At 39.7% G+C, this 23513-nt stretch overlaps 1 protein-coding gene and 1 long non-coding RNA gene across 2 annotated transcripts in view; one reads left to right on the top strand and one right to left on the bottom strand.

The window, feature by feature from the left end:
* The window catches only part of btaf1 (BTAF1 RNA polymerase II, B-TFIID transcription factor-associated), a 57570-nt gene extending 47049 nt beyond the window's left edge, over positions 1-10521 (bottom strand). The window contains exon 1 of the mRNA XM_062996193.1: positions 10463-10521. Within this exon, the coding sequence (XP_062852263.1) occupies positions 10463-10476 (14 nt within the window). The 5' untranslated portion in view covers positions 10477-10521. The remainder of the gene's footprint in view (positions 1-10462) is intronic.
* A 4849-nt stretch (positions 10522-15370) lies between these two features.
* Positions 15371-18895, top strand: LOC134314598 (uncharacterized). Its single transcript, XR_010012406.1, has 3 exons — positions 15371-15444; positions 18299-18483; positions 18674-18895. It is a non-coding gene; the product is annotated as an uncharacterized LOC134314598 (long non-coding RNA).
* The last annotated feature ends 4618 nt before the right edge of the window (positions 18896-23513 follow it).

The following is a 23513-nucleotide window of genomic DNA, read 5'->3' as shown; positions in this document are numbered from 1 at the left end:
TTTAGTGTGGGAGGTTTCATGGCTAAATTGGACCAGTCTGGTGGCCAATCTTCATTAATTGCACATTGCACCAGTAAGAGCAGAGTGTGAAGGTTCAATTAGCAGGGTAAGAGCACAGTTTTGCTCAAAATATTGCAATGCACACAACATTATGGGTGACATACCAGAGTTCAAAAGAGGACAAATTGTTGGTGCACGTCTTGCTGGCGCATCTGTGACCAAGACAGCAAGTCTTTGTGATGTATCAAGAGCCACGGTATCCAGGGTAATGTCAGCATACCACCAAGAAGGACAAACCACATCCAACAGGATTAACTGTGGACGCAAGAGGAAGCTGTCTGAAAGGGATGTTCGGGTGCTAACCCGGATTGTATCCAAAAAACATAAAACCACGGCTGCCCAAATCACGGCAGAATTAAATGTGCACCTCAACTCTCCTGTTTCCACCAGAACTGTCCGTCGGGAGCTCCACAGGGTCAATATACACGGCCGGGCTGCTATAGCCAAACCTTTGGTCACTCGTGCCAATGCCAAACGTCGGTTTCAATGGTGCAAGGAGCACAAATCTTGGGCTGTGGACAATGTGAAACATGTATTGTTCTCTGATGAGTCCACCTTTACTGTTTTCCCCACATCCGGGAGAGTTACGGTGTGGAGAAGCCCCAAAGAAGCGTACCACCCAGACTGTTGCATGCCCAGAGTGAAGCATGGGGGTGGATCAGTGATGGTTTGGGCTGCCATATCATGGCATTCCCTTGGCCCAATACTTGTGCTAGATGGGCGCGTCACTGCCAAGGACTACCGAACCATTCTGGAGGACCATGTGCATCCAATGGCGGTGCCGTGTATCAGGATGACAATGCACCAATACACACAGCAAGACTGGTGAAAGATTGGTTTGATGAACATGAAAGTGAAGTTGAACATCTCCCATGGCCTGCACAGTCACCAGATCTAAATATTATTGAGCCACTTTGGGGTGTTTTGGAGAAGCGAGTCAGGAAACGTTTTCCTCCACCAGCATCACGTAGTGACCTGGCCACTATCCTGCAAGAAGAATGGCTTAAAATCCCTCTGACCACTGTGCAGGACTTGTATATGTCATTTCCAAGACGAATTGACGCTGTATTGGCCGCAAAAGGAGGCCCTACACCATACTAATAAATTATTGTGGTCTAAAACCAGGTGTTTCAGTTATTTTGTCCAGCCCCTGTATGTGTATATGTATATATATATGTATATATGTATATATATATATATATATATATATATATATATATATATATATATATATATATATATATATATATATATATATATATATATATATATATTTTCTGGGTGTTGCTATATACGTATATAAGCTTTACTAACTTTACCAGTGTGCAAAAGCAACACCCAGGAAAAAAAAAAACCCAGTGAATTCCTCATTTGCCTTTTCTTTATTTACAAAAGGGGCGTAAAAGACGTTGTGACCACATCGAGTTTGCTGTTTTAGCACACCTGCAGTCAAAGCAATCCATGACTTTCCAGTAAAAAAACAAAACCCATGAAAGCCAAAGTAAACAAACACAGCAGTGTACCTTGTATGCATATACAGTGATAGCAATCAAGTATTTGAGCACTTTTGTTTGCATTATTTAATGCATTCGTAATACATCTACAGTTGCAATCAAAATGATTTAACCACATTGTATATTGGGTTTATTAGCAAAATTTCAAACGTTCAGCTGTGTGTAATAAACCAATCAAACAAGAACAATTTAAAGAACTCAACACAACTAATTTAACAAGTGGTTTTCTTTAAATAAACAAAAAAAAATGCTGCTTTTAATGACTGATAGAGTCTCAACATTATTCAACCCCAGAATAGAATTCTTCGTAAGAGCACACATTTGCAAATTCGGGTGTTGTCAAGTACACATAATGCCGTTAACACCACTACTGCTAACAGGGTTACCACCACTAAATGCACTGTTAACACCACTAACACCCTGGACTACACAACTCAATGGACCTATTTCTTATTATTTATTATCATTTATTATTGCACTTTACATACAACTTACTTTACAGATATCTGCACATATATATTTTTTTAATTTAATTTGTACTATTATTATGATTATTATACATACCTAATTACTATTCCCATCCTTATGCTTATTATTATTATGTATATATTACTATGTACATAGTAATATATGTACATAGACCTAATACCAGTTATGTAAATTGCTATAGTGACATTGCTATTGGGACATTGTAGCCTAGCGGTTAAGGTACTGGACTAGTAATTAGTAGGTCACTGGTTTAAGCCCCACCACTGCCAGGTTACTGTTGTTGGGCCCTTGGGCAAGGCCCTTAACCCTTAATTGCTGAGACTGTATGGTGTCAGAGTACTGTAAGTCGCTTTGGATAAAGACATATGCTAAATGCCAAAAATGTATAGTTATAGTTATTATACTAACCATAGATATACAAGTTTACTGACGTTCTTTGTTTTTTTTGCACAGTGCTACTATTTGCACCTCTGGTAGATGCTAACTGAATTTCATTGCCTTGTAACTGTACTGCGCAATTACAATAAAGTTAAATCTGTCTGTCTGTCTATTCATTCATCTATCTAGCCACCTATGCATCCACCTATATATCCATCCATCCATCTATCTATCTATGGCTTCATTAGTTGCATCAGGTGTGCTTGAGATAAAAACACATCAAATATCTGGACAGGCTATGGGTTTGCTGACACTGATGTTTATGGCTAAGACAAAAGAACTGTCCAAAAATTTAAGACAGCTGCTTGCACAAAACATAAAGATACAAAAAAAGATAGCAAAAGCACTGACTGTTCCTAGAGATATACAGAGATACAGCTGGACGAATAGTTCACAAGTTCAAACTTAAAGGAACACCGGCTACACTACACGGACATGGCAGAGAGAGGAAGCTATCACCTGATGCTACCAGATTCCTGAGGAGGCAGGAGGTTAAAAAAACCCACGAGTGACTGCTGGCACCAGATCCTGCTTCAGCTCTTTTGCAGACACTGAGGTTTCAGTTTGCACGGTAAAGTACACTGAGGGAACTGGAAGACGTACACCTCTACTGACCCAAAAGCTTACGGAAAGTCAGCTCCAATATGCTGTAAACTATATGAATAAGCCACATAAGTATTGGGATTCTGTTCTATAGAGCGATAAAACAATGAAACATACACTGAAAAGAACACCCTGCCTACAGTAAAGCCTACAGTAAAGCACGGAGTGGTTTGGTGATGCTCTGGGGCTGCTTTGCTTTATCTGGCACTGGAAATCTGAAGCGTGTGGAGGGCAAGATGGATTCAATCAAGTATCAGGGAATTGTAGGAGAAAACAGAATATCTTCTGTGAGGAAGCTGAAGCTTGGGTGTCATTGAACCCCTCAACAGCATACCTCTCATTATATTTGTTGTGTTGTGCTATTTAAATTGTTGCAGTTTGATTGGTTTATTGCAAAAAGCTGAAAGTTTAGAAAATTTGGTAATAAACCTAATTTGCAGTGGGGGTTGAATTTTTGGTTGCATCTGTAGAATGCCTCAATTTAAACCAGAATCTAACTCGACTTGAAAACACTGATTGCAAAGCCTCAAGTTCTCTGATTTTTTTCTGCATACAGGTAAAGACCTCAGGCTCTTAGTAGGATGGTAACAGATGTGATGGGTATAGACTAGGGCTGGGCGTTATATCGCGAATATCGATATATTCGATATTACTTTGTACACGATGTTAAAAATGACCATATTTGATATATCGAGTAGGTCTAGGATACACAGGTTACCTTTTTGAGAACATTTAAGACAGAGCACAAGCGCTGTGCTTAACACTTTCTCTAGCGCACGTGCGGGTGGGCGCGTGCACGCACACTCATGCAAACTGAATCACTGAGTAAAGAGTCAGAAACGACTCTTTTCAAATGAATTATTCCATTGGAATCAAATCAGGGAGCTGTGCTTGTATAGTGCCACTTCTCAAAAGCATATCGAGATATGAGTTTTTTAGTCATATCGCACAGCCCTAGTATAGACTGTGAAAGCCTGGTTGAAAATACCTGCCAAACAATACTGAAAACTGGCTTTAAGTATTTTACTAATAGAAATGCACCACCTTCTTACCATTTAGCTCCATTTTCAATCCACACTGTGTGTGTAACAGTACTGTGTAAAGGGAATATGTGGTTAGATTACCACAAAAGCACTAGAGCAGAAACGGTTTCCCTTTCTAACAAGCGCATGTGTGAGTTTGAGGTGTGAACCAGCACCTGTCAACAGTGACACACTTCTAAGTAATGAATAGTTCATGTAATAATGTAATGCTTAAATAGTGGCAAATATTTACTGACGGCTAGACACAATAGTGCATCTGTATTACTGTGTACATAAAAACTATTTCAGTTTTTTTATTCACTGCAGACACATTATCTGAATTTAAAAGCATTACATTTTCATCTTGACATGGAAACAATAATAAATGACACTGACATTTAACCTCAAATTCAGATGAGCTTTTATAAAACAACCTCCTCATGGTGAGGTGCCTTGGTACAGCGAGAAGGCTTGTGTGCATTAGGAAAGCAGAGAGCTACATTGTCTAGACTTTTACCTCCTGACAGGGTCCCGTAGGGATGTACCACAAGACCATGTACCACAAGACAGTTAAAAATTGGTACCCGTGCCACGATTCGAATCGGTTATTCATTTAAGATGGATCGATATTCACTTTAAACAGCAGAGGGCACTGGTGCTATTCACCTCACCTGGTTGACGGCACTTCACAAAGATGCCAGGTTCGGAATTTTCCAGCCAAATTTATATGTGAGGATACTTTCCTTATTTGTATTATTCATTTATTTATATAATGTGGGATTTATTTTCAAATTTAATTTCAGTTTTTTTACACAATAAGCATTATTTGGCAAAGTTCGTACCTACCTCAGAAATGAAAGAGCATTTATTATTTAGATCAATAAAAGATAAGCACAAATACAGTCTTTTATTTTTATTTTAAGAGAAATAATAAAAGGAAACTTTGTCATAATTTGTCTTCAATTTTATTTCGTTTAAGAAAAAAAATCATATCGTAAACCCAGTCTCGTGAATCGTATCGCATCGTGGGTAGAGTGTATCGTTACATCCCTAGTCTCCAGTGACAAAAAGGTCTTAGCAGAGGTGCCAGACTAAACCTACCACCTACAGTCTTATAAACAACTATCTGCCACTCACCAGATCTCTTCCGTTTTTGATAGTCACACTTAAATGTTTTAGATCTTCCGAATAATGCAGCTTTTAAATGCACATTTTATTTAGCAAAAACAAAGATTAGGGGGCAATTATAGGTAAGTATAGGTTTTAAATAACCCCAACTACAATCAAACTTTCACGTTTGTCTTTTACATCACTGTGGAGGAATACTGGCCCACTCATTTCTGGAAAATTGGTTTCGTTTGGTTACACTGAAGGGTTTTCCAGCATGAACTGCCTATTTAGGTGCGTGTCACAGCATCTCAATGGAATTTAGGTCAGGACTTTGACTCAGCCACTCCAACACCTTCATTCTTTTGCTACCGAGTCATTAAGAGGTAAACTTGCTTTGAATCAGTGTTGCTGCATAGCCTAACTGTGCTTGAGCTTTAGGTCACAAACTGATACATGAGCAGGATCTTCTGATAGAGAGCAAAATTCATGGTTCCATCAATAATGGCATGTGGTCCAGTCCCTGTAGAAGCAAACCAGCTCCAGACCATGACACTACCACCACCATGTTGGACTGCTGGTATGATGTTCTTATGGTGGAATGTGATGTTTTACACAAAATGTACCAGGACCCATGTCTTCCAAAAAAAAATTCCACATCAGTCCATAAAACATCATCCCAAAACTCACATGGCAAACATGAGGAGGCTTTTTGTTCATTTTGGTCACCATTCCTATGAATGCCATTTCTGCCTAGTGACTTTCATATTGTGGAATTGTTCACATTGTCCTTAACCGAGCTATATGATGCCCACAGCTCTTTAGATGTTCCTTTGGATTCCTTTGAAGTAACAAATGCTTTATCAATTAGAAAGCAGTGTAATGTAGTGAACATAGCAGTAACGTAGGACACTAAGACAACCTAAAACAGAACAGTGAACAGAACCAGTTAAGAATTCAGAATATAAAGTACTGTTCATTACAAGCACAAACCTATTTATTATATTTATTAGGATTTTAACATCATGTTTTACACCTTGGTTACATTCATGACAGAAACGGTAGTTACTCGTTACACAAAATTAATCAGTTCAAGTCTTTTAATGTCAAACACAGTCATGGACAATTTTGCATCTCTAATTCATTCACCTCACTTAAATGTCTTTGGACTGTGGGAAGAAAGACACAAACATGAGATGAGGCTTTGTGTTCTCTTTGGTGAATTTCCTATGAATGCCATTTCTGCCTAGTGACTTTCATATTATGGAATTGTTTACATTGACCTTAACCGAGCTATATGATGCCCACAGCTCTTTAGATGTTCCTCTGGTTTCCTTTGTGACCTCCTGGATAAGTTGTTGATGCGTTCACCAGTGTTCAAGGTTCTCCCTTGGTGGATAATGGCTCTCACTGTGGTTCACTGTGAGTCCCAAAGCCTTAGCAATGGTTTTGCATCTCTTTCCAGACTAGGAACTTTTTTCACATCTACATTTGAATCTCTTTACAACGAGGTGTCATGAGCTGCTTTTTGAGAACTAGCCTGCTTCACAATGCAAAACAGGTTCTATTTATATTATGTTCTGATTCAACAGGTCTGGCAGTAAGCATGCCCGGATGAGGCTAGTGAAATTGAATAATCTAGTCACTATGGGTGCGTTTGCTTTGTCACATAGAGCCAGGTAGGACTAAACAGCATTTTTCCTTCAATAAAATGAATGATCTTAAACGTGTTACAAATGTAAAAACACACCATTGAGTTTCATACCAAGTCACAAATGCTTTATCAATTAGAAAGCAGTGTAATGTAGTGAACATGGCAGTAATGTAGGACACCGGGACGACCTAAAACAGAACTGTGAACAGAACCAGTTCAGCATTCAGAATGTAGAGTCGGTAGTGAACTGCTTATTACAAGTGCTAACTAATTTATTTATTTATTTATTTACTTATTTATTTATTTATTAGGATTTTAACGTCTTATGTTTTACACACTTTGGTTACATTCATGACAGAAATGGTACAGAAATTAGTGGTTACACAAGATTCATCAGTTCAAGTCTTTTAATGTCAAACACAGGCCTGGACAATTTAGTGTCTCCAATTCACCTCACTAGCACGTCTTTGGACTGTGGGAGGAAACTGGAGCACCCTCGCAGACACAGGGAGAACATGCAAACTCTACACAGAAAGGACACAGACCGCCCCACCTGGGGATAAAACCCAGGACCTTCTTGTTGTGAGGCAACAGTGCTACCCACTGAGCCACCCCAAGCGCTAACTAAACATGCTAATTCAAATGAATAGTGATCCAGTCTATATATAAATGCTTTCTCTGAAAAGGAATGAAAACAGTTTAAAGGCTTGCTTAAAAGCAGTTGTTGGAACAGCCAATAGAACAGCCAAATGAACTCTAAATCGGTCCAATTAATCTTTTCTGAGATGGGGTGACTTTCTAAGAAGGAGGAAAGTGTGGCTCTCTAGCCTGTTGCAGCTTCAGCCTACACTTCTGCAGAGGTGCAAGCAAAACAGCACGTTCAGACACAACCAAATTCCGTGTAGTTCCACCATATAAAGCTATCTATACACAAATCTGGTGCTTTCAGCTCAAGGTTTCATTGAGTAATCGCTTGAAGCTGTCTGATAATGTGCAGCTAACCTTACTTTTGAAGATCTAGTCAGTGGCTGTGAGCGGACTAGATGCCAAGGATAAAAATAACACCAAGCTAAATCTAAACCTTCTTTCTTGGATATTCATCAATGCAGGGAAAGTGTCTGAAATACTTGCTTTTGCAGCCAAGTATCCTCAAGGACCACTCACCATGAGCCCACACCTTAACATCACAAACTGTAAACTTGAAATGAATCTGGAGTTGGTCCCACCTGCCGCTATAACAGCCTCCACTCATATTAGAAACGGATCTTGTAGTGATAAGAACTTACTCACAGTCTTCCAGTTTATCCCAAAGATGTTTAAGAAATCTGAACTACTCACCATGAGCCCACACCTTAACATCACAAACTGTAAACTTGGTTATCCACAGGAATGGAGTCAAAATTACACATATCACCAAGGTAACAGTGGAGGACCTTTACGGTGTTCCCACAGGAATGCTAATAAAATAGGTTGGCATCATGACTTCGCTTTCTATACGGCTCTGTGGCAAACATCAATGCATTGTAAATAATCAAACCAGTGGTAGACTGTGTATAAATGCTATTACATGAGGGAACGAGTGGCCTGCAAATTCACATAGCTTCATGTGTACAGAACCACGTAAATCACATCTAAAGGCATTTAAAGCAGTAAAGTCAGTGCAAGCTATAAAGTTCAGAATGATGTGGCCGTGATATTACTTGCCAAGTATACAACTGACATTGGCTGCTATTTCATACAGGAGTAATTGTGAAATGGGTCACATGACATTAGAACTCATCATAGCCCAACCATAATACAATTCAATTAAATAAAATCATTTTAAATTGAAACCATACAAGATAGCCTTTATGGTGTACATTGCATTTCTGTTGGCGATTTTTGGCTAAACAATTTATTTCAATAATAAGGATGCACGCAGACAAGAAACAGCAACAATTAATGGGTTAACAGATAACCCACAAAGAATGTTAATGTTAAAGCTGTTGGTTATAAAGAACACTTTAATTCATTTCTAACAGCTGAGGCTTGACATGAACTTAGAGCGGAAGTACAGATCTCACACCACTGATTAGACTCACTCTGTTTATCGGCATATAAGAACTACACTAATGTAGACAGGAAGCACATTAACATCCAGTCTGCATTTTTTTTTTTTTATGAATGATGATTAATAATGTACAACATTCATTAGCCCTCAAACACTGTGAACAATGCTCAATGTATAACAGCCAAATTCTGTGACAAAATGAGCATCAAGTCCAAAACCTTTGAAATGAATCTGGAGTTGGTCCCACCTGCTGCTATAACAGCCTCCACTCATATTAGAAACGGATGTTGTAGTGATAAGGACTGACTCACAATCTGCCTTCCAGTTCATTAATCTGACTTTGCTAACAGTTCAGGTTCTGCTCACATTGTTTATGATGGGGTTCACAAAAGACAGAGAGGGTAAACACATGGGGTACACCAAGACATAGTGGGAAGCGGTAAGGAAGATGCTTAGGCATACACAGTCAGTCTTTCATACCACTAAAGGTTTCTAGTTAATTTTCTAATTTAAAAAAATTGTAAAAAGTTCAAGCCTAGCAAGCAGAAGGTCGCTGGTTCAAACCCCAGCACTGCCAGGTTGCAACTGTTGGGCCCTTGTATACTGTGTCACTTTGGATGAAAGCGTCTGCTAAATGCTGATAATGTAAATGTAAAAAATTAACTTTATATTTTATTCCCCACAGAAATGACAAAAAAAAACAAAACATTAGACATAAGCAAGATCTTTGCATATCTTATGGGTGTCGCCAAGTGACAACAAACCAGTTAAGCCATATAATGAAAGTGTAATTTCATTACAGTGAGATTTTGATTCCAGAACATTAACATTAAATGAAAAACTACAAAGAATGGAAGGTTAAGCATCTGACACAGAAATACATTTCAATGAGTAATAACAGGGTTTTATCCAAAGGGACTTACAGTATACAGTCCAAACAATTAGGGGTTAAGGGCTTTGTTCAAGGGTGGCAACCAACAGTGGCAACCTGGCAGTGGTGGGGTTTGAACCAGCAACCTTAACCGCTAGACTACAACTGCCCTATCAGTATATCGTGATCTTGTTATATCAAATCGCCCAGCCATGATCTTACACAACAACTCTTATATATCTAAGCAAGCCATAATGTTTGACAATAACATGTTTTAATAAGCACTACTTATTACTGCTGTTACTGACTGATACCTCACTGAAGCATCACTGGCTGCTGTACTGGTTACAAGCCTGAATAAACTTTCAGCACAATAAACATGCAGATAAACACCCACGTGTTCACGTCTATATTGTCATTATTCAATCAACACGTCCATTGGCATATACAGTTCTACATTTTAGGTCTTTTAAGAGTGAAAAAAGCAGATAAATATGATCCTCTGTGAATTAGAGCTGATCACCAGACTAACTGTGGAAGCCTCACTACTGCATGCATGGCTCACCGTGGCTCTGCTTTAAAGCTATACTGCTAGCTAGCAAGTATCTTAAGTAGTCAGCACACACAATAAACCATGAATAAAATCATCCTCACCTCGAAACAGCCATGGTAACTGGTTAGGTGCGGTAGATCGAATGCTGGTGAGCTCTGTACCCACACACCAGCATTAATAGTCCGCATGTGGGTTAGATGATCACTCTGACCGGGGTTAGATGATCACTCTGACCGGGTTTAGCTGCTCAGCTAGCGGCTGCTATAAGGAGAAAAGGCCCGACAGTGCCGCACACCATCCGTACACAGGATTCGCTCAGACTCCCGGCTTTTCCTCAAATATCCTCGACTACACCGAAACAAAGAGTTACATGTATCACCGCTGAGCTGGGTTCAGCCCTCAGCACTCCTCCCGAACTGTATTTTCACCCGAATAAGTAAAGAAAAGTAATTATGTTGATCACAAAAGAGAAGCCGGGAGGCTGATTTTATATGAGGAGCCATCTTGTATTTATTCCTTCCTCCGCACTTGCCGCGGCCTGATTGGTTACATGGGCTTCGGCTGACCAATCAGCGCGCACACGTCAGAAGGAAGCCAAAAAAATCCTCCCTGACAGGATATGGGATTCCCACTCAAGTGGATTAATATAGTACAACATTCATTATCTCTCACACACTGTCAACCATGCTTAATGTATAACAGCCAGAGTCTGTCACACATGAGCATCACCTCCCAAAACCATGGAAATTAATCTGGAGTTGGTCCCACCTGCTTCTATAACAGCCTCCACTCATTTCAGACAGATAGACAGACAGACAGACAGATAGATACTTTACTGATCCTTTGTTACAGCAGCTCACATCAGACGAACAACTTGTTACATACATACGTACAACAACATTTTAGAAACTGATGTTGAAGTGATAAGGACCGACTCACAGTCTGCCTTCGAGTTCATCCCAAAGATGTTTAATAAGTCTAAAGTCAGGGCTTAAGATGAAGAAGAAGAAGAAGATATACTTTATTTCTCATATATACAGTGTATCACAAAAGTGAGTACACCCCTCACATTTCTGCAGATATTTAAGTATATCTTTTCATGGGACAACACTGACAAAATGACACTTTGACACAATGAAAAGTAGTCTGTGTGCAGCTTATATAACAGTGTAAATTTATTCTTCCCTCAAAATAACTCAATATACAGCCATTAATGTCTAAACCATCGGCAACAAAAGTGAGTACACCCCTAAGAGACTACACCCCTAAATGTCCAAATTGAGCACTGCTTGTCATTTTCCCTCCAAAATGTCATGTGATTTGTTAGTGTTACTAGGTCTCAGGTGTGCATAGGGAGCAGGTGTGTTCAATTTAGTAGTACAGCTCTCACACTCTCTCATACTGGTCACTGAAAGTTCCAACATGGCACCTCATGGCAAAGAACTCTCTGAGGATCTTAAAAGACGAATTGTTGCGCTACATGAAGATGGCCAAGGCTACAAGAAGATTGCCAACACCCTGAAACTGAGCTGCAGCACAGTGGCCAAGATCATCCAGCGTTTTAAAAGAGCAGGGTCCACTCAGAACAGACCTCGTGTTGGTCGTCCAAAGAAGCTGAGTGCACGTGCTCAGCGTCACATCCAGCTGCTGTCTTTGAAAGACAGGCGCAGGAGTGCTGTCAGCATTGCTGCAGAGATTGAAAAGGTGGGGGGTCAGCCTGTCAGTGCTCAGACCATACGCCGCACACTACATCAAATTGGTCTGCATGGCTGTCACCCCAGAAGGAAGCCTCTTCTGAAGTCTCTACACAAGAAAGCTCGCAAACAGTTTGCTGAAGACATGTCAACAAAGGACATGGATTACTGGAACCATGTCTTATGGTCTGATGAGACCAAGATTAATTTGTTTGGTTCAGATGGTCTCAAGCATGTGTGGCGGCAATCAGGTGAGGAGTACAAAGATAAGTGTGTCATGCCTACAGTCAAGCATGGTGGTGGGAATGCCATGGTCTGGGGCTGCATGAGTGCAGCAGGTGTTGGGGAGTTACATTTCATTGAGGGACACATGAACTCCAATATGTACTGTGAAATACTGAGAAGAGCATGATCCCCTCCCTCCGGAAACTGGGTCGCAGGGCAGTGTTCCAGCATGATAATGACCCCAAACACACCTCTAAGACGACCACTGCTTTATTGAAGAGGCTGAGGGTAAAGGTGATGGACTGGCCAAGCATGTTTCCAGACCTAAACCCAATAGAACATCTTTGGGGCATCCTCAAGCGGAAGGTGGAGGAACGCAAAGTCTCGAATATCCGCCGGCTCCGTGATGTCGTCATGGAGGAGTGGAAAAGCATTCCAGTGGCAACCTGTGAAGCTCTGGTAAACTCCATGCCCAGGAGAGTTAAGGCAGTTCTGGGAAATAATGGTGGCCGCACAAAATATTGACACTTCAGGAACTTTCACTAAGGGGTGTACTCACTTTTGTTGCCGGTGGTTTAGACATTAATGGCTGTATATTGAGTTATTTTGAGAGAAGAATAAATTTACACTGTTATATAAGCTGCACACAGACTACTTTTCATTGTGTCAAAGTGTCATTTTGTCAGTGTTGTCCCATGAAAAGATATACTTAAATATCTGCAAAAATGTGAGAGGTGTACTCACTTTTGTGATACACTGTACATATACAGTACAATGAAATTCTTTCTTCGCATATCCCAGCTTGTTTGGAAGCTGGGGTCAGAGCGCAGGGTCAGCCATTGTACGGCACCCCTGGAGCAGACAGGGTTAAGGGCCTTGCTCAAGGACCCAACAGTGGCCGCATAGCTTAGCCTGGATTTGAACCGCCAATCTTCCAGTTGATAGCCCAAAGCTAACAATGCCTAAATGCGTAATTTCACACATGACAAACTAGTAAAGCAGATAAAATAAATTCACAACATTTTGGATAGAGGAGAAAATGTCTTTCAATAAAGCATTAGATCCATTATCATGTAAAGCCTAAGGCTCTGTCATTTTGATAATAGTATAAACATATTGTTAATCAGGAGTCTCAGAAATGTAGTTATACATTTTTTGTCCATTAATAACATAGTGCAGTGTTTATAAAAACTACCACAAACTGCCATGTTTATTTATTTATAAGTAAACCTATTTACTATATATTATATTATTACATATTATATGTTTATTTATTTGTTATAATAATAATCTATATTTATTTAGCTGAACATGTATCTAGTAAATAACTATTTAAGTACATTTGTGTGTGTGTGTGCATCTTTATGGATCTTTATAAAGTGTCTTTTAAACAAGACCTAAAAAAGTTTTTAAAATACATTTAACCAAAGAAAAAAAATATTACATGCTTTTAGGTAGTTTACTAATATTATTGTAATAGTATTTAATTGAGTAAGTTATCCTCTAGTATTTAGTATCTGGTATGCTGCATAGAAGCTTTATTACACCAGACAACAAGACTAAAATGTTGCGTAATAAATTAAGACTCTGTAGGGGAACCATGTGACGTAAAGGACTTGCAACTGGCAACCCTCAGTTAACGTCGGCTGCGGAACAGTGGCGGAGCCAGACAATTTCCATAGGGGTGGCCAGACTGAGACCATTGCTCACACAGGGGTGGCACAGAAACTGATACCTTTTTTTATGTGGTCACTCACTCATTTACCTATACAGGCAGTAAGTGCCATGTAGAATTACATCACGAAGAATAATAAGCTTTTTTTCTCTCTTCATTTTCCCTGACAAGTGAAAAACCAGAATATAGCCTATAACCTTAACATTATCAGGAAGAATTTCAAAGCTATTCCTTTGCAATACATTATCATTTGGCTGCCAACTTGTGTGTAATGATGAGACTCATTTGAACCCCAGAACATGCTAGTGTGAATGCATGGAAAACAAATTTAAATTTTCTTTCAACAATATGATACAGACTGACCAACACTATTAAGCCAAATCAGCATTGAAAATAGTCTTTACTTTTAACAGCCTTCTACAATGCTGGAGCTTCTTAAAACGGAATATATTCTTTTAAATAGAAGTGTTATTTAACTGCTATTAAATTGTTTTCAAACAAAATCCGCCCAATTAGGCGGATAACCGCCCAATCTGGCAACACTGGAACGCGCAGAGCCCGGTTGCGCCTTTATTCGTAGCTCGCCACAAATACTACTAAATAGTACTAGTAGCACTATGTAGTACTGCTTCTGTAATTGTGTTGGTGGTTGACCTTTATGTCGTGTATTACTGCACGGTTTTGGGGGAGAACTACTTCTTTGAGGTGCGCTGCGTCCCTGTGAGAACACCTGCGTGCAGAAATGCTTCCGCAAAAAAAGTTGCCGGCAAAGCGGTGATGGGGGGGGCCGGAGGGGTGGCCGAAGATTCATTTATGGTGGCCATGGCCCTGCTGCGGAACCAAGAACTAGAGAATAAAAAAAAACAATTGCATTCATAAAACAAAGATTGGACTAATAAATGAGAAAAAATACATGAGACTGTGTCCACAGCACAAACCAAAGAAAAAAAAAAAAAACTATTGAGAGGAGTGCACTACACGAACTTGGGTTTTGTGAGAGATGATAAGAGTGTTATCTAAGCACCTGGCAACCCCTGTTAAAAATCAACACGGTCACAACCAGATAGAGATTTAGTTAAGTTAAAAAGCTGTCGTCTGAATATAAAATACTTCACCATTAACGTTTTCTTAACTAATTCATTGTGCTTATATCCTGTCATGGTTCGCAAAGAATAGTTTTTCATACCAAAATAAGTTTAATTTAAAGTAACCGGTTAGCTAACTGCAATTTAGTCAGGTTTCTAGTTGGACCGTTGGACAGCGTTAGCATAATTCAGGTTAACCTACTACAGCACTAACAGTAATACATATTCAACAACCATTTACTCCTTACACTTTGTTTATTAATTTTCCAAAGTGTGTATGAATGGTAAGTAGTGGATGGTTGAAACTGCCCAACATTAGCACAGTTAAATTAAAAAGTGTATATGCTTGTAAGAAACATGCACTATCGGGCCAAAAATGCTGGACATCCCTACTATTTACTGAGGTCAGTAGTTGCATCAACACCCAACGCTAACAGGCGTATAAACTAAACTGCTTAAAATTAATGAGATGTTTCCAAGTTTGTGGCAACTATTTGGGTACGGCTCCTTCCTGTTCCAGCCTGACTGCTGCACAAAATTAGGTCCATAGAGACAAGGTGTGAAGTTTGTTGAACACAGCTCTGATCTTAACCTTATTAAATACCTTTGAACCAAATCTTTATACACATTACAAAACCTCATGAAATACAATGCCAGAAAAATTAAGGCTGTTATAGCAGCAAAGAGGCAAACCGACTGTATGGTTTTTAAATAGTTTGTGTATGTATAATGGACGTTGCTTGGTGTATTGTCAAAAACATACTTATGGTTTACTCTCAGTGTTGTTAAACCCACTGTGACCCTGATCAGGCTAAAGCAGTTACTGCTGAAATGGTTTCATTTGTTAACTGCAGTACAATATGACTATTTTAAACAACATGCTGCTACAAAGCTGATTTATATGGTGACTTTTTGTTCTGTGTTTAATATTGCTATGTACACTGTGGTAGTACTAATGCAGCCCAGTTTCTTTTTCTTTATAGAGCTGCTCTGATAAATGAATTTTTTCTGCCGTGAGTTTGAGGAATCTAAGTAGACCATCGTGATGTTTTTAGACTCGGCAGAGGTTTATTCTATGTACCTAGTAGAACTAATGGTTTAATATATAAACGAATAGTTTGCTTTTATTTAAATCTGAACTGACCTAATTTGACTGCTTTTCTTTAGAAGAAGCAGAGTCAGGATGTGGTTGTCAACACTAAAGGTGTGAATGAGGTTAAGAGTACTCGTGTGCAGAAAAGGTAGAAAAAGCTTAGTGTGAATATAGAGCTGTTACATGTCTCTAAAACAGGGGCGTAACTACAGGGGGGGCAGGTGCACTGGGGCCCATGGCGGGGGGGAGGGGGGGGGCCTCCACGACATGAACTCAACCACTCACCTCATTGCCCCCCATTGGCTGCACTTGCCATGTCGTTAATATTATATTACTATATTTTCATTAAGTAAAATTTAAATAATTAAAACTGTGCATTAAAAAAATACCAGATTTAGGAATTTGGACTTTAAGTCTACTGAAGGCCACATGAAGTGAGTTCTTAGTGAGTACCTTTAATTAATTCTGATCAGCTATCAGTATATATATATATATATATATATATATGTATGTATATGTTGAGGGGGCCCATGAGCTCCTAGTTACGCCACTGCTCTAAAAAGACATTAATACAGTATACGTTCATATACAATGTACGCATATCAATGCAACAACTCACTGCTTGATCATTTTCTAATTTTTATCTTATAAATATATTTTGAACAGTTCCTTTGAAATGATTATAGAAGGTAATCTAAAACCTTGCTTTCTTAAAGATAAAAGTCTTTATGTATGTAAGAGACCTAAAGTTATCAAAGACAATTAAATAATTTATGGCCTACCGACTGATTTTAACAGATAACGTATTTACCAACAATGTTAATCTTGAATTCTAGTAATATAATGTATTTGTGGTGAAGAGTTCTGCTAGATCAGCATGTTGCAGATAATAATGTGATTGTAGGTGTGTAGGAGAGCACATGGTAACATGCTGCCAGCCTCTGTCTGGAAATTTTAAATCCTGATGAACAGGTTTTTATGGTGCGTGACTGAGGTGATATGCTAGATGTACCTTTTCAAGAACTGATAATAATAATTCCTGTGCCTAGACACTGTGTTTCAGAAAGTATGTTTATTTAGAGTAATGTTACAACAGTTAACATTAAAACCACCTCATTGTTTCTACACTCACTGTTCATTTTATCAGCTTCACTTACCATATAGAAGCACTTTGAAGTTCTACAATTACTGACTGTAGTCCATCTGTTTCTCTGCATGCATTTTTAACCTGCTTTCACCCTGTTCTTTAATGGTCAGTACCACCACAGAGCAGGTATTATTTAGGTGGTGGATCATTCTCAGCACTGCAGTGACACTGACATGGTGGTGGTGTGTTAGTGTGTGTTGTGCTGGTATGAGTGGATCAGACACAGCAGCATGCTGGAGTTTTTAAATACCATGTCCACCCACTGTCCACTCTACTAGACACTTCTACCTAGTTGCTTCACCTTGTAGATGTAAAGTCAAAGACAATCGCTCATCTATTGCTGCTGTTTAAGTTGGTCATCTTTTAGACCTTCATCAGTGGTCACAGGACGCTGCCCATGGGGTGCTGTTGGCTGGATATTTTTTGTTGATGAACTATTCTCAGTCCAGCAGTGACAGTGAGGTGTTTAAAAACTCCATCAGTGCTGCTGTCTTACTCACTCATACAGCACAACACACACTAACACACCACCACCATGTCAGTGCAGTGCTGAGAATGATCCAACACCTAAATAATACCTGCTCTGTGGTGGTCATGTGGTGGTCCTGACCATTGAAGAACAGGGTGAAAGCAGGCTAAAAAAGTATGTAAAGAAATAGATAGACTATAGTCAGTAATTGTAGAACTACAAAGTGCTTCTATATGGTAAGTGGAGTTGAGTGTAGAAACAAGGAGGTGGTCATAATGCTATGGCTGATCAGTGTGTGTTGATGTGCAATTTTATTTTTAAGGGTTATATAACCCTGTCTATCTATCTATCTATCTATCTATCTATCTATCTATCTATCTATCTATCTATCTATCTATCTATCTATCTATCTATCTATCTATCTATCTATCTATCTATCTATCTATCTATCTTTGCTTAAATATCTTGGTCAATTTAGAATAGTACCCTTCAGCATCATGCTAAACTAAGTCTGTTCTTCCTTCTCACCTGTGGTTGAATTTTATGCAGATAACATCAAGAAGCCCTGGCAACTGGATTTGAACTTAACAGCACTGGTGTTCACCCATCATCCACTGTTCAGCCAAGAGCATGTGTGGCACAGAGACTGCTGGAACTATATGAGCATTACCAAACCAGAAAAATGCCAAAGAAAAGTTACTAATCTGCAGGAATAGCACAGGCATTTCCCACAGGTCAGGCAGCATCACAGGCTTGAGCATCACCATTTATTTTATAACTTGGGATATACCTATTGAAAACAATACTGACACTAAATAATAGATCCATATTTTATTGAAGCCGACATATACTACTTATTCATTTAATATCATTTAAAAAAATGCTTTATCCTGGTTAGTGTTGCAGCGGGTTCTATTTCACCAGGAAACACTGGGCGCAAGGCTGGAATAACCTGGACAGGACGCCAATCCATTGCAGTGCTTTTCCCACCCCCAGATATAGCCAGTCATGTCTGTGTAAACATTCGGCTAGCCGATGAGATTCAAATCTGGATCTCAGTGATGGAGGGCCTTAGCGCCCTGTTCTACTTATCCACAATCCACTGATACATTTAATGACCTGAATGGGTAATGTAATATTAAAGTAAAAATATTCTACAGTGGAAAACATGTGGCTGATTCAGAGGCACAATCACTTACCAGTTACTTTAGAATTCATTTTAAGCAAACATTTAACATGCAAGTTGTTATATGTCTGGAAAGCATAACAATGGAGGTAATACTGCTGTGCCTAGTCCAACCATACTTCACAGGTGTTGGGAGTAGCGAGTCTAGCTTAATAGCAGGGGTTTAACTTATCACAAGCTCATGGAATAGTTCCTGAATATATTAAATTGCAGGAAAGCCGTCACAATAAGGCAACCGGTAGAATGGGTGTGACACATAAGCCCTGGAGGCCTGGATTCATTTGGCAACTGTCTGGTTACCGTGTTTGAAGTTTTGCATTTATCAATGTCTCTCCAAGCTTCCCTGAAGTTTCCTCCCACCTTCCAAATATGGCTGCTTTAAATTCCCTTTATGTGTGAGTGAGTGAATAACTGAGTGAATGTTGGTGCTGTGTCTAACATGGTTTTCGCTGAGTGTTGCTGGGTGGTACTTAGGGCGAAGCTTAAAGGAAAAATAATAAATAATGACAAGGACATTCACGTAATATAGAAACTGAAATGCTTTAAGTTATCAAACAATATAATGATTGACAAATGTTTTTATGTGCACATAGATCCCATACCTGCAAGATTAAAAAAGCAAACTCATTGTGCAAGATGCTGGGTTCATGGCCAGCTCCTTCTGTAACCTTGCTATTAAATCATGAGGCGAATCCACAAATGGAATTAAAACCTTTCGCAAAAGCTTTAACGAAGGTAGAACAATACTGTGTCTAAAAGCCACTGACGAAAAGGGGATACTTACAAATAAAAGAGGTGGCCAAATTAATAGAAACAAAGTAACAATGAAAAACAAAAAACACTGATAGCCCACAATGAAGAAAATAAATAGAACTAGGATAGTGGAGGTGAAGAAAAGAGAACCGGATGTTACAATATGACAGGCTTCTTCAATCGTCTGCAACAAGCCAACTCTCGGAAAGACGAAAATAAATAGAACTTTAGCTCTCAGGAAAACAGGAAAGATAGGGAACTTTCAGAACTTGCCTGTTCGGCCATGCATGAGCGGAACCCCTATCCCACCAACTGGGATCCATGCATAACATAGATTTATGGGTAGGGCCAGCTGTGAAAAAGGATGTCACAGTGTATCAGGGGCAATCTGCTCTCTCAGGGCGGTTCCACCAAGAAGCCCAAAATGGTGCAACACTGAGGTAAGTTTCTAGAAAACTAAAGAATGCTGGCATTGCGTACCAGACCGAGACCAGTCGGAAAGAGCCGCCCATTATCACATTTATATTTTCAGCATTTAGCAGACGCCTTTATCCAAAGCTACTTACAACTGAGCTTATACATTGCAAGCAATTTAGGAGTTGATGGCCTTGCTCAAGGGCCCAACAGTGGCAAGCTGGCAGATGCTGGGCTTGAACCAACGACCTTCTGATTACTAGTCCTGTACCTTAACCGCTAAGCTACCACTGCCCAAAATATCACGGGTTAAGAAAAATGCAAATATCTCAACAAAGAATCTGGCAAGTGTAAAAGGGAGAAACTGTGATATATATATAAAAACGTTTTTGGGCTCAGTGGGTAGCACTGTCACCTCATGGCAGAAAGGTCCTGGGTTCCATCCCCAGGTGGGGCCTTTCTGTTTGGAGTTTGCATGTTCTCCCCATGTCTGTGTGGGTTTCCTCCAGTAGCTCCGGTTTCCTCCCGCAGTCCAAAGACCTTCAAGTGAAGTGAATTGGTGATACCAAATTGTACATGACTGTGTTTGACATTGAACTTGTGAACTGATGAGTCTTGTGTAATGAATAACTACCATTTCTCTCAACTTCTGCCAACCAAAATGGCAACACAGAAGGACACGACTCTTAATGTGACTCACTGCAGAATTAATTTAGCAGATGAGCCACATTACAGTATCAGATTAATGTTGTGCTGTTTGTTATATGCTGTTATTGTTGGTAGATTGAATGATCTTGCTTTTACACTGAAGTCTAAAATTAAAAACTGTAGTACATTAAGTAAACAGAGTTATGATAGGCATTAAGAAATACTGTTATGATAGACAAATATAGCTTTTTGGAAAGTAAATCATGTGCACATGTTTCAGGAAATGTGTGTAGGGGGGTGGATGGGTGTGGATGTTTATTGGCTTACTTTGTGGTTTCTTTTCCTCTTACATGTGATTCTTGAATGCATGTAACTCAGCTGTTCAGCAAAGATAATACATTAGTTTCAAGCTAGTTTTAATACTGGATCAAATAAGCATTTTGTACAGTGGCCCTAATATCCCAATATGTAAAGATACAAAACTGACATTAAATTATCATAATAATCATAATCAAGCTTTAGGAATAATTAGTGTAGTAAAATGTACACAAGTACATACAGATCCAAGGTTTAAATGGCAGTGCATATGGCAGTGTGGGTGCCATACAGCTCCAGGGTCCTGGCTTTGATTTTGAGCTCTGGATACTGTTCCACTGTGTGGAATTTGTCATGTTCTTTTCGTGTCTGTATAGAAATCCACTGGGTACTCGGGTTTTCTCTCACCTTCTAAAACTATCTTGGTAAATGCCTGAACTGAGTTTAAAATTATGAACAAAGGCTCCTGGGTGGCACGGCAGTCTATTGCACAAGTCCACCACTGCTGATATCTGGGTTCGAATCTTAGTGGTGCCAGCCAACCAGGCCTCTACACTGACCTGACCAATAAAATTGTGTATGAAAGAGGGACTGTTTAAAGGTTGCTCCCATTGTTTCAGTGATAGAAACACTGTCACCCCAACCAGGTTAAAGAGGTTATTCAAATTAAATTAATAAATATATTCCATGGAAGTGTAGAGACATTTCCCCCCATTTATCTCCTAATCCAGTCCTTTCCAGTTCTCACTTGGCTGCTTGCACAACCCCTGATCTGATCACAGAAAATCTCCACACCTCCCCTCCGACACGTGTCAAATCTGCGGTCTCTTCCCACACAGAACCATATTGTGTATGGAGAGCCACACTAAGCTATATGTGAATCCCCCGCAACCTACACAGATGCTTGGACTATTCCTGGAGAGCGGATATCACAGCCGCAGCAGGAAGACACTCCATCCCTTCCACCACCTTCCTTCCCTTAAACATGGCCAACTGTGTTTGTGTGGATGCCGCCTAGGACATGGCTCTGCTGAGATTCAAACTGCTGAGATTCAAAGTGGTGTAATGCTGCACCATCTCATTCGAATCCACAGCAATGCAATCGGGTGGTCACGCCTGTACATGTCTAGGGCAGTGCCAGCACAGTGGTTAAGGTACAGGACTAGTAATCAGAAGGTTGCTGGTTCAAGCCCCACATCAGCCAGCTTGCCACTGTTGGGCCCTTGAGCAAGGCTCTTAACCTTCAATTGCTTGCAATGTATATGGTCCCAATTGTAAATCGCTTTGGATAAAGGCGTCTGCTAAATGCTGAAAGTGTAAGTGTAAGTGCACATACACACATGATTGGCCATGTCTGAATGGGGGTAGCCGAGGCCACACAATGGACTGGCGTTCTTTCTGATGTGTGTTACTGCATTTACATATTCGGCATTTAGATTTCCATTTCCATTTTCTGCATTTAGCAGACGCTCTTATCCAGAGCGACTTATAGAAGTAAAAATTAATTTACTCTAGGTTAAGTAGACAACAGTCCAAGAATATAAATCTGCTGAAACCCTCTTAGAACCAAAGAAATTAATAAGAATGTAAGTAAGTACATGTCAGCTGAAGTGCTTAGTAAAGAGGTGGGTTTTTAATCGTTTGGACAAAAACCTGTTTGGACAGACAATGGAAGTTACTGTGTTACTGCATTGCGTCTAGTGATTTTTGAGGAGCCAGACCTGCCACAACCATGACCAGATAAAGCGACATAAAAAAGATTAAAGCATTTGAGACTGACTGAAAGTTTTAGGATTAATGCAGTGATGCAAATAGAAAATAATTGATGTTTTATATTTAGGTCAGTGTGAGGCAGTAGATTTCTCTTTGTATGTGTTTTGAAGGAATTTTAAGAGGGACACATTTACACTAGTAAGGCAGCTGAAGGTGAGACACACAGAAGAAAAGTATCCCCTGCTCAGTTCTCCCAGATGGTGCTAGAAACCTACCTGTTTGAGAACTTGACTTCTTACAGTACCCTCCTTGTTTCTACACTCACTGTCCATTTTATCAACTCCACTTACCATATAGAAACAATTTGTAGTTCAACAATTACTGACTGTAGTCCATCTATTTCTCTACATACTTTTTTTTAGCCTGCTTCCATCCTGTTCTTCAATGGTCAGGACCCCCACAGGACCACTGCAGAGCAGGTATTATTTAGGTGGTGGATCATTCTCAGCACTGCAGTGACACTGACATGGTGGTGGTATGTTAGTGTGTGTTGTGCTGGTATGAGTGGATCAGACATAGCAGTGCTGCTGGAGTTTTAAAATACTGTGTCCACTCACTGTCCACTCTATTAGACACTCCTACCTAGTCGGTCCACCTTGTAGATGTAAAGTCAGAGACGATCTCTCATCTGTTGCTGCTGTTTGAGTTGGTCATCTTCTAGACCTTCATCAGTTG

The sequence above is a fragment of the Trichomycterus rosablanca genome, chromosome 5, assembly GCF_030014385.1.
Source record: "Trichomycterus rosablanca isolate fTriRos1 chromosome 5, fTriRos1.hap1, whole genome shotgun sequence".
NCBI classification, from domain to species: domain Eukaryota; kingdom Metazoa; phylum Chordata; class Actinopteri; order Siluriformes; family Trichomycteridae; genus Trichomycterus; species Trichomycterus rosablanca.
Note: the sequence above shows the minus strand (reverse complement) of the source record. Positions and strands in the feature narration are given on the sequence as shown.